Here is a 12,061-nt window from a genome sequence, read left to right on the forward strand (position 1 = left end):
CCAAAAATGTACTGTATATTTTGTTGTCGTTAGATAACATTTTGTCCACAAGTTCATGCTGAATTGATAGGAGAGATAACAGGCAAACCTTGATCAAAATAACAATTAATCTAACATTCTCTATTTGTGTAGACTTAATCTGCATTCAGTAATGCAGATGTTTAACAATAACTTAACTCTTGACAGGTCCATTCGGTTTAATTTTACACTCTCAAGAGTTAAAGATCTATAAGGGTCCATTTGGTTAGCAACTCTAAATAATTTAGCTGGGGATCACCTGGAACCCCCTCAAGGAGCACTGGTGGTCCCCAGACCACTGGTTGAAAACCACCAGTGGCGTGCACAGACATTTAGAGGGGCAGGTGCTCAAGTTAAAAAAGGGCACCTTGTGCAGCGCGTGGAACCGGCCGGTTGCCTTAATCTATTTTGGGCGGGAACCCCTTTTGGTGTTAGCATTATGTTATGCTTTAGCTATTGAAAAATAGCAGATCTACAAGCTCATAGCGCGCCACCGAGTGGCGCGCTACGAGCTTGTAGGTCTGCTATTTTTGAAAAAGGGCACATTGCCAAAAGGGCAGGGGGTGCTCTAGCACCCCCTAGTGTCTATCTGTGCACGCCACTGAAAACCACTGACCTATAAGAATAAGCCTATCTCACAGAATTTCCCCGCCCCCCTTAATACGCCCCCTTTCAGGGGTTAGTGGTGATAGCGTGACGTCACTCCATAGACACTACATGTTAACAGAGGTAATTTAAGAAGTCTACAACTTTTGTTTTCTCAAGGTAAGGTTTGTTCTATCTGTTCGAGCTGATTTACCATCTTGTTTGCTTCATAATAATATTGGTCTGTCACATTTTTACATTAGAAAATGTACTTAGATTCTCCAGAGAAAAAAACGTGTAAATGCTAATGTTAAAGACACCACTATTTACCGGAAGTGGGCGTGGAAAGCGGGCTGTGAGATAGGCCTATTCAAAAGGTGACAGTGTCACCTTTTGTCACCGTGACACAAAGTGTTTATACAATCTATATTGTCAAGAAAGAGGCAGAGGACAAAATGGTGAAGTCAGCGCGGGCAATTTGGGCATTTCATGGCCTCCATGAAAATACTGCCCTGGTCTCAGACATGTTTGATTGATTGAAAATTGTATTAACAGTTTGTAGAATGGGTACAGTTCAACGAAAGTACAGGTCAATAGAATAAATCTGCTAATAAGAGGTCAAACCAGAAAAACATGTTTACATAAGGGTGTGAGGATCAACGATCTGCCTCTGAAAATAAATTAATATGCTACGCCTCTGATATCAAATTCTGCATGGCCTGGATGTTAATTACAGTAAAAATGAGGTTTGGGACACAACCATACACTGACACCACGGCGCGTAAACAGCGCCTCAAACTGTGACTCCGCCCACCACCGGGGGAAGTTGTGATTTGCGCTCGTTCACTGCAATGCAATTTGCGGCATTTTCAAAACAATATTGAGCAGAGTAGCGATTATCAAACGTATTTGCAATGCCATACGTTGAAAGATCTGTTGCCCGTGGACAAGGCACGCTACCTCCGCAAGTTAGATAGCACCGGCATAGATGTTTGTCCGTATGTGATTAAGGATTGGACCAAGTTGCATTGGCAGCCATAGAAAATTCTTACCCCAGGCTAAAACCGGATGTGACGTTTTTGGGCGTTCCTGTCTAGCGTGGTGTCAGTGTATGGCATCATAATGAACAGCACATAAATCATAAAAATGTGCCTTCTTTCTGCTAGGCCAGTATATGCCCTTCATGTTGGTATTAGTCAGAACTCCCTTTCACACCTACAGCTGGTACAAAATGCTGCTGCACATATTTTAACAGGAACACATATTTTAACAGGAAATCTCCCCCTAGTAGTAAAAAGGGCGGCGGTGGCTCAGGGGTAGAGTGGCTGGATGGTAACCGCAAGGTTGCCTGTTCGAACCCGGGCTCCCCCAGAGTTAGTGTCGAAGTGTCCTTGAGCAAGACACTGAACCCCAAATTGCTCCCGGTGTGCTGGCTAGTGCCTTGCATGGTTTCTGCTGCCATCGGTGTATGAATGTATGGGTGAATTGATGCACAATCTATGTAAAGCGCCTTGGATAAAGGCGCTATATAAATGCACCATTTACCATTTATTTACCATTTTTAAAAAAAAACAGTTAAAAATTAATCAAATTCAGCATGCATTAAGGTTGGTGAACATGCATTAAGGTTGGCGAACATGGTTGGCGAACATGCATTAACCCATTTAGGCCTGACGTCGAAATTTAAAAAATGTCTTCTGAATCATGACAATTGCCTGAACAATGTTTCTATATCAGTGGTGCTCAATATTTCATGTCAAGGACCCCAAAGATTATATGTAATTGGCGCCGACCCCCATCTGAAAATACGTTGTTCCAGGGACCCCCCAGAAGCAAAGATATGAGTTTGCTCTGAAAGAATATTCAAAGATTTGCGCCACATTTCCACGATTTTTCAAAAATAGCAGACCTACAAGCTCGTAGCGTGGCACTCGGTGCCACGCTATGAGCTTGTAGATCTGCTATTTTTCAATAGCTAAAGCATAACATAATGCTTAAAACACCAAAAGGGGTTCCCTCCCTGGGTTGGCGAACATGCATTAAGGTTGGCGAACATGCATTAAGGTTGGCGAACATGCACTAAGGTTGGTGAACATGCATTAAGGTTGGCACTTGGCAAACATGCATTAAGGTTGGCGAACATGCATTAAGGTTGGCGAACATGCATTAAGGTTGGCGAACATGCATTAAGGTTGGCACTTGGCAAACATGCATTAAGGTTGGCGAACATGCATTAAGGTTGGCGAACATGCATTAAGGTTGGCGAACATGCACTAAGGTTGGTGAACATGCATTAAGGTTGGCACTTGGCAAACATGCATTAAGGTTGGCGAACATGCATTAAGGTTGGCGAACATGCATTAAGGTGAGGTGGGGTTGGCAAAAGGGCCTTTCTGTGTGGAGTTTGCATGTTCTCCCCGTGTCCCCTAGGGTAGGTACCCTCACAAAAAACATGCAGTAATCCTGGTCTCTAAACTACCTCCCTACTCCCTACTACTCCTCATGCATAGAAGGAAGCATGAGGTCAGTTCACCCCCCCAGGTTGGCAGAGGAAGTGTAGCGCCCAGGATTAGATCATTGATATTGGGTGAAAAAATAGGTTGCAAAATCAAAGTTAGTAATGGTCAAACTAGTGGGAGGTCGAACCAATGCCATGCTACCAAAAAAAAGCCCCCCCCACCTTGGTAGCCACAGCAAAGTCTGTGTGATGTGACAGGCACTTTTCATTTCAATGTATTCCTCATGTATTCCACATACATATGTATCTCAAATGGTCAAATAAATACTTCATTAAGGAATATAATATGCCTTTTGTATTCTTTCTTATCAGCGAAATGTAGATTGTTATGTTAGACATTGAGGGGAATTAAGATTATCAGATTTTTTAACAAAATAAAATACGCCACTTATCAACTAACCGCTTAATCAGTTATCAATTTTCAATTCATGAATGAATCGATAATTCCCAATACTAATGGATATACAGTATATACACACATACACCCCCTCCTTTCTGAAGTCTCAGTTCACTTCTCGAGTCCCTTGATTCCATGTCAATAATGACCTGGCATAGCTGTCTACATAACATAATGCTATATCTACTTTTAGTTTAGTGGCATCATACAGTTATTGTGTTCTTAAAATTGATGTCAAGGTCACTGCATGCAGCTGACCAGACCAGTTGTTGCTTGGCATTGGTACCCTATGATGGGATGTTTCGATGGGATGTTTTGAATAGAGTTGGATTGGATTGGATAAAGTGATATGAAATCATGTGACGGTCTAAGAATAAACTATAAAAGAAAGAGAGACAGTCTGCGAGTCTGACAAGGAGAGAGGAGAGAGATTAACCACAACCTTCATCATAAATGTAAGAACGTCTAATATTAATACTGTGCTTAGTTATGAATCTTACAATGATTCCAATAACATCAATATTGTGGTTAGTAGGTAGTATGGTTACTCTAATTATTGTGAATTATTTAGGTGAGGAAGCATCTGATCTTTCGGCTAATGTAAAGTCTAAACCTACAGTGATCATTGTAGTGCATGCCTTAGGACAGTTGACTGCCCTCAGATTGTAAAGGAAATTATGCATGTCTTTTGTGATTTGAGTCATTGCAGATGAATATATGTAGTAGGCAACGCATTTTGACCTACTGTATAACTCTTGAGCCGTAGGCTGCACAATCAAAATATTTTGTCCCTGGATTCTTTGTTGTGCCAACTAGATTTTTCCACCATTTCTTAACAAAAAACTCATATATAGACAAATGTTTTAAGTACCTCGTCATGGGTTGGGTTTAACACACCTCAGGTTATTTCTGTGTTGTCTTGTTAATGTTCTTCTCCCTTATCAGCATGGCGATGGCTGGCCTTTCTGTGCCAGGAGCCTCTGGTCCATCGTTGGACGACTATTCTGTCTACACCAACCTGTCTGATGAGGAGCTGATCCAGATAGCCATCGAACGCAGCCTCTGCAGTGAAGTCCACAATAAAACTCCATCCACAGACACCAGACAAACTCCACGTCCGCCCAATCCAGATGTCTCTCAGTGCAGCAGCCAATACCTTCAGAGCACCAGCACTCAACTAGGCACCCAACATAATCACAGCACCACCACCAGCTCTAGGCCCAACCCACTACTAACTCACAGAATCACCGCTCACTACAGTTCGCCCAATCCTCCGTCCACAAAGCGTGCTGACCGGTAGGTGCCTGACAGACAAATTCATATGACGTAATTTTGTTCTTTATTGACCTAAAATGGGGTTTGGTAGGCCTACAGCTTTATCTTCAAGTGGCAGTCACATGTGGTGTATTGCAGTGGCAATGGAAACATTATAACTGTTGCCACAGACACAGAGTGAGTTGAAACACCAGAAACATTGTTTTCTAGGGTGGAGGATCCTCTGTTGGAAGCGATAAAGACTGGTGATGCTGTCAGAGTCAGAAAGCTAGTTAACGCCCCAGGATGCAACCTGGTGTCCAGTAAGCCTGGCTGGCTGTCAGTCCACCAGGCAGCCGCCTATGGCCAGGAGGCCTGCCTCAGAGTGCTGCTGACAGGTAACACACAAGCACATGTTTCCTTATTGTCCTGCTAAAGAACACTTTAGATATGGTTCTTCTGGCGGTTATCTTCTCTCTGTTCGACAATCTTGTCTTGTTTCTTCCAGCCCAGCCTGGCATGTTGAACAAGAAAACAGAGAAGGAACAGACAGCGTTGATGATAGCGGTCAATAAGGAGCATGCAAGCTGTGTCCGTCTGCTGCTGGAGAGAGGAGCCGATCATGAAATTGTGAATAAGAATCAAGATACTCCTCTCAATAAAGGTACAAACACTGCAGTCTGTGCTGCAGTTAATCACTCATAATGCAGGCATTACCAGTGTTATGTCTATTCAGTGGTTCCCATGCAATGCTGTTCTTTATTGAACCCTGCTGGTTTTCTTTCCTGCCATGACGCCTAATAGTCCACTGCTGGATTTCTATCTTACCATGTCCCCTAGTAAATGTTTGTGTGCTCAATACAGCCAACAAGTCAATGGTACACATATAGGTTCTTGTTCTCATTCTACTTTTCTGATTACTAAGGCCTCACTCACACCTAAGACACACGTGTGTCCTGTGTGTCATGGCCGCCTCAATGCATTTCCAATGGGAGTCACATGGTTTGAAGACACAACCTTGTTGCATGTGACTCCCATTGGAAATGCATTGAGGCGGCCATGACACACAGAAGACACAGGACACAAGTGTGTCTTGCGTGTGTCTTAAGGTGTGAGTGAGGCCTTAGTAATCAGAAAAGTAGAATGAGAACAAGAACCATATGTGTACCATTGAGTACAAGTATCATTATTGAAGAAATACACGATAAACTATAGTATATTGACTTAGTTCTGAGTAAATGTTTGTCTCTGAAGAAAGGCAGTGTTTTCAAAACATTATAGCCTCTGCAAGTAGTTCAGCAATCAAATCACGTCCTAATTCAACAGAAGCTATTGTATTTTTACCAGACGATGTCTGTTCCCCGCAGCATGCGAGAGGAACAATACGGAGCTGGTGGCCATTTTGTTAAGCTGGGGTGCAGCAGTCAACACTCCATGTATCCAGGGTTTTACACCGCTGCATGCAGCCGTTTCTCACAACAATGTGGAGATCTGCGAGATGTTGATCGAAGCCGGAGCCAAAATCGGTGCAACCAGCAAATACGGCATGACTCCTCTGTCCACTGCTGCTCAGAGTGGGAAATTAGAAACACTACGCTTCCTTCTCAAACACGGTAGGTACATGACACCCTAGTACTGCTGGTTTTATATCCTACTAGGACCTGTAGTACTGCTGGTTTTCTAGCAGTACAAGAGGTTATATCATAGGTTGGACAGACGGGCAGGCGGATAGTCAGACTGTGTTCTATTGTGTGTCCAGGTGCCGATATTAACGATGTTGTAGCTGACGGTGCAACGCCGCTCTATGAAGCGTGCAAGCATGGTCATGTGTCCATCGTAGAGGTGCTCCTGTCTCTCAAAGCAGACGTCAACAGATCCACCAAGTCTGGTCTTCTGCCCATCCATGTGGCTGTGCAGAATTCTCACTCAAGGTCAGAAGACTTCTCTGTTTACCATCAATCACTAATAACATTCTACAATGAAGGTGCTTTACAGTAGACCTAATGAAAAACACCAGTCTTTCTGTGTTTTAACGTCTACTTTTCGTTCCTTCAGTATCGTGTCCCTGCTGATTCCCGTCACCAGCCGGAACAGAATCATGAAAAGCGGCATCAGTCCGCTGCACATCGCCGCAGAGCGCAACTGCAATGATATCATGGAACTTCTCCTAGAGGCGGGATTTGACCCCGACTGCCAGCTTTCTAAAGAGCGACGCCAGATGTACGAGGACAAACGCAGTACGGCGCTCTACTTCTCCGTCTACAACAGCAACCTGGAAGCCGCTGAGATGCTGCTGGAGGCTGGAGCCAACCCCAACCTGGACCTGTTCAACCCCCTGCTGGTTGCCATCAGGAGAGAATCTTTGGAGATGGTGTCCCTCCTCCTGAAGTATGGAGCTGACGTGAATGCCTCCATCTTCACCCAGCCCTCTGCGTTTCCCTCTGCGGTGCTCCTTAGCATGCACAACCTACCCATGCTCAAACTGCTGCTGGACCACGGCTGCAATGCTCGCTCCTGTTTCACCTGCGTTTACGGCAGCAAGCCTCATCCCACACAAACACACAGTGAAGAGCAGAAGAACTGGAAATGCGATTCTCCATGGAGCTGTGTCCAGGTGAAACCACTCTTACGTTTATATATTCACGACAAAAGTAATAATCCACCAAACTATTACTTACTACAATGTAAGCATTTAGCAGAAGCAACTAAGCATGGAAAACACACAACAGGGTAAATAGTCGCACAAGTTAAGTACTGAGGGAACAATCTGGTGCCTCAAAGAAGCAAGCACACCAGGTAAGCAATGAACCTATCATTTGTCAACTTGCTATCTAGCGGGCGTGAAAAAGGAAGGGGGAAAAGGCCAGGCATGCTGTGGCATTATGGATCATTTGGAGGGGCTTCAGTGAGCATGCCAGGAGGATTGGATAAGGATCTGGGAAGACTCTTGGGTGAGTAAGGGTCTGAACCTTCAGATGTTATTAAGTATAAACCAAGTTATAGCTGCAATGCTTTTCTGGAGGACAGCTGACTGGACAGTACACTAGTTGGAACAAAATCCATCAGGGAGTTGTCAATGGAAGTGACATCCTCCAGCTTGCACAGTGCTCCGAATTTTCACACCCGATTCGCAGATGGGGAGAAAATACAGTGTCCTCACCATAATAGTGACCGTAGAGGCTGTGAGCAGAAATGACAGAGCCAAGAGATTTGGTGTAGAACGAAAAAAGGGAGGGGCCAAGTACAGATCGACTTGTTAGCCTCACACTGTGTTTGCTATCCTGTCTAGTTGTGTGTTTTCTAACCTGTCTAGTTGTGTGTTTTCTCCTGTGTAGTTCTGCGACGCTGTGTCCAAGCCGTCCATCAGTCACTTGGTGGGACCTCTCATTTCTCTGCTGTTAAACTACGTCAGCCACGTCAGGCTGTGTTCCAGACTGATGGAACATCTGGTCTCTTCTCCACTCTGGACCGAAATCAAGATCAAAGCAGGTATGTTTATTATCTGGTCTCCAATGAAACAGACAGTGTTGGAGAGACATACTGTAGGACAGCTGAGAGAGACAGGTCCATATGATGCTGGAGATGGTCTTGGCCTTTTTCGAGAACTATAGTTACAAATATACTGTGTGTGTGTCTGTGTTTGCAGTGCCTCCTCATCCTCTCATGCAGCTGTGCAGACTGAGGATCAGACATCTGGTTGGTGTCGGCAGGTTAAAGATCCTCAGGGATTTAGATCTTCCTTCCAGACTCGTCAGGTTTCTCTGCTATGAAGATGAATGTTGTTCACTGGACCTGGACACTTAAACAGACCAATGGATTAAACCACTGGTCACTCAAAGATCTCTGCCCACTGAAACGTCTGGGGAAATCAAAATTCAATGTATGGGATGAAAGTAAATGGAAACAATTCAGATATGGGGCATCGGTTTGTCAACAGCTGTTCTCATCACTGTTCTAGCTCCTACTGTACATTTCATTTATTTTCAAAGTGCTGCTGGTTTTATATCCTGCCAGGACCTCTAGTACTGCTGATGTTCTATCCTAACAGGCCCTTTATGCTGGTTTTATATCCTAATAGTCCTAGCATTAGAGGTCCTAGTGTAGAAAATCAGCATTATATTACGAGAGTATCTCGAGGATGGGATGGCCAGTGGTTTACAGTGAATTCAAGCAGGATTCTGATTCTCTGTGGCTTCATGTAGATTTGTATTTATTTACACATCCATGGTGGCATATTGTAAATGAGTTATTAACACCCTGTAAGAGAATCAATGTGTTCAAGTGTTGTTGTTGTTATTTATTATTATTATTATTATTATTATTATTATTGTTATTGTTATTGTTATTGTTATTGTTATTGTTATTGTTATTGTTATTATTATTATTATTACATGTTTGTGTGTGTGTGTGTGTGTGTGTGTGTGTGTGTGTGGGGGGGGGGGGGGGGGGGAGTCTAGTATACTCATGAGACATGCTGAGACATAAAATATTGTGGAATTGTAATAAATATTGTACAGTATGCCACATTTTGCACTGATTCTGAGCTGTAATGAATCTACTGTAGTTATTGTTCATTTTTCCCAATTTTTGACATGTGTACTTTTTATTTATTTTTCTTCCTCTCATTACAATAGGTTCTGACATGTTGTATGTATGGAATGTGTGTTTTAGCTACATGTGCCAGTTGGCTGGTACTAAATGATGATTTCTGTCAAACTTGCATTGTAACTTTCCCTGTGTTTCCCTGTGTTCCACCATACAAAATATTCAGAATCTAACCTACCTTATGCTAATGTCACAGCATTGCACTTGAAAACCACTATAACAAGTGGTTTTCAACCCTTTTTGTATCAAGGCCCATTATTTATTGACCATTTGATTTAGCCGCTCAGACCCAAAACTAAAGAATATTTTGTTTTCATTGGATAAGATCTTGTCCACAATTCCATGCTGTATTGATGTTGGTACGATAGGAGAACGTTGATCAAAATAACAATTATTCTACATTCTCTAATTGTGTAGACTTCTTGTAAATTAAGTAATGCAGATGTGTAATAATAATTGAACTATTGAGAGTGTAAAATTGAACCAAATAGATCTTTACGGGTCCATTTGGTTTCATTTTACACTCTCAAGAGTTAAAGATCTATAAGGGTCCATTTGGTTGCCAACTCTACATCTCAACACAATGTGTTTATAAAAACTATTAGAGGCAGAGAATGGTGAAATCAGCTCAGGCAGTTAAAAGCATTGCATGGCCTCCATGAATTTACTGCCCTGGTTTCAGACATGTGTTGTGTGAGGATCAACGATTGACAGCTACAGTATACCTGCCTCTGAAAATAAATGTAATATGCTACTCCTCTGATATCAAAGCCTGGATGGCCTGGATTTTAATGACAGTAAAAATTGACAGCACTTTTAAATACGGTTGGCTAATCATAAAACCTGGCTTCTTTCTGCTAGGCATTTATACTAAGTCAAGGCCTTATTTATCTTTTGCTGATTTTGAAAGTTTTAGACATGCGTTGACTTCACCTTGACTACAGTATGTATACTGTTACTATCTATATATATAGTACCGCTGATTGAACCCCGATCTCCAGCTTGGCAGAACGGCAGGCAATAAGCCAAGGAGCAGGTTACGGCCAGGTCTTTTGCAGGGTCATTAAACTACCCCCTCCTTTCTGTAGAGCCCTTCTCCCTTCACTTCTCGAGTCCCTCACGTACATTGAAACACTATAGGATTCCAGGTCAATAATGACCTGGCATCTGTCTACATAACATGCTCTCTACTTTTAGTTTAGTGACAGCATACACTGACTTACTTGTGTTCTTAAAATTGTTGTCCCCTCAAGGTCACTGCAGCTGACCAGACCAGTTGTTGCTTGGCATTGGTATCCCTACGATGGGATGTTTTGAAATGTAGTCGGGATGTTTTGAATAGAGTTGGATTGGATTGGATAAAGTGATATGAAATCATGTGACGGTCTAAGTATAAAGTACAAGAGAAAGAGACAGTCTGCGAGTCTGACAGCGAAGAGGAGAGAGATTAACCACAACCTTCATCATAAATGTAAGAACGTCTAACATTAATACTGTGGTTAGTTGTGAATAGTATGGTTACTAAACATTATCACTGTGGTTAATTTTGAATATTACAATGATTCCAATAACATCAATATTGTGGTTGGTTAGTATGATTACTCTTATTATTAATATGAATTATTTAGGTGAGGAAGCATCTGATCTTTCAGATGTTGTAATGTAAAGTCTAAACCTACGGGAGCGAGTGATCGTAGTAATGCATGCCTTATAGGACAGTTGACTGGCCTCAGAGGCTTGTGTGGCAGGCTACTGGGGCATTCTTTCCCCCCCTTATTGTTTCCGCCAGGCCGGACGTCCAAAGGCTATGCTTTTCCTTCAGGCAAAGGCATCCTGATGTTCTCGGGCCTCTGTTTGAGACTTGGTTGAATAGAGATGTCGTAACAAACTTGGCTGTGGATGGTTTGGTAGACAATCTTTTGTCCCTGGAGTCCTTGTTGTGCCAACTATATTTTCCATCGTTTTCTTAACTAAATAACTCATATATAGACAATGTTTTAACTCTGAAGTTAAGTACCTCGGCATGGCCTCATGGTTGGGTTTAACACACCTTATTTCTGTGTTGTCTTGTTAAAGGACCACTTCACCACTTTTCAACCTATCTTCATATAATAGGTCCTCACTAATCATAAAATAAAATAATAATAAAAAAAATGGCGCGGTTTTTTTTCTACTCGGTCTGTGCCTCATAGGAGGGCTGTGGGCAGTTCAGAAACCGTCCTCCAGTGACATCATCGATGGGGAATACAAGCTAATAGAAACTGCAGGCTTTCTAGTCCTGAAAAGTTGCAATGCGAAAATGGAAGCCATCGTTCTCACGATAATGAAAATCTAAACATTTTTGTAAAAAAAATCTTGTTTAAAAAAAAATCTGCCTAATGATGATGTCACTGGAGGACGGTTTCTGAACTGCCCACAGCCCTCCTATGAGACAAAGATTATTATCTTCATATTATATGAAGATAGGTTGAAAAGTGGTGAAGTGGTCCTTTAATGTTCTTCTCCCTTATCAGCATGGCGATGGCTGGCCTTCCTGTGCCAGGAGCCTCTGGTCCATCGTTGGAGGACTATTCTATCTACACCAACCTGTCTGATGAGGAGCTGATCCAGATAGCCATCGAACGCAGCCTCTGCAGTGAAGTCCACAATACAACTCCATCCACAGACACCAGACAAAATCCATG

At 42.7% G+C, this 12,061-nt stretch overlaps 1 protein-coding gene across 1 annotated transcript in view; it reads left to right on the forward strand.

Moving 5' to 3' along the window:
- LOC306941109 (uncharacterized protein) overlaps positions 1–9,090 on the forward strand; it is a 62,306-nt gene extending 53,216 nt beyond the window's left edge. Inside the window, exon 18 of the mRNA XM_079526424.1 lies at positions 8,528–9,090. Within this exon, the coding sequence (XP_079382550.1) occupies positions 8,528–8,576 (49 nt within the window). The 3' untranslated portion in view covers positions 8,577–9,090. The remainder of the gene's footprint in view (positions 1–8,527) is intronic.
- The last annotated feature ends 2,971 nt before the right edge of the window (positions 9,091–12,061 follow it).

The sequence above is a fragment of the Electrona antarctica genome, assembly GCF_951216825.1.
Source record: "Electrona antarctica genome assembly, chromosome: 17".
NCBI classification, from domain to species: Eukaryota; Metazoa; Chordata; class Actinopteri; order Myctophiformes; family Myctophidae; genus Electrona; species Electrona antarctica.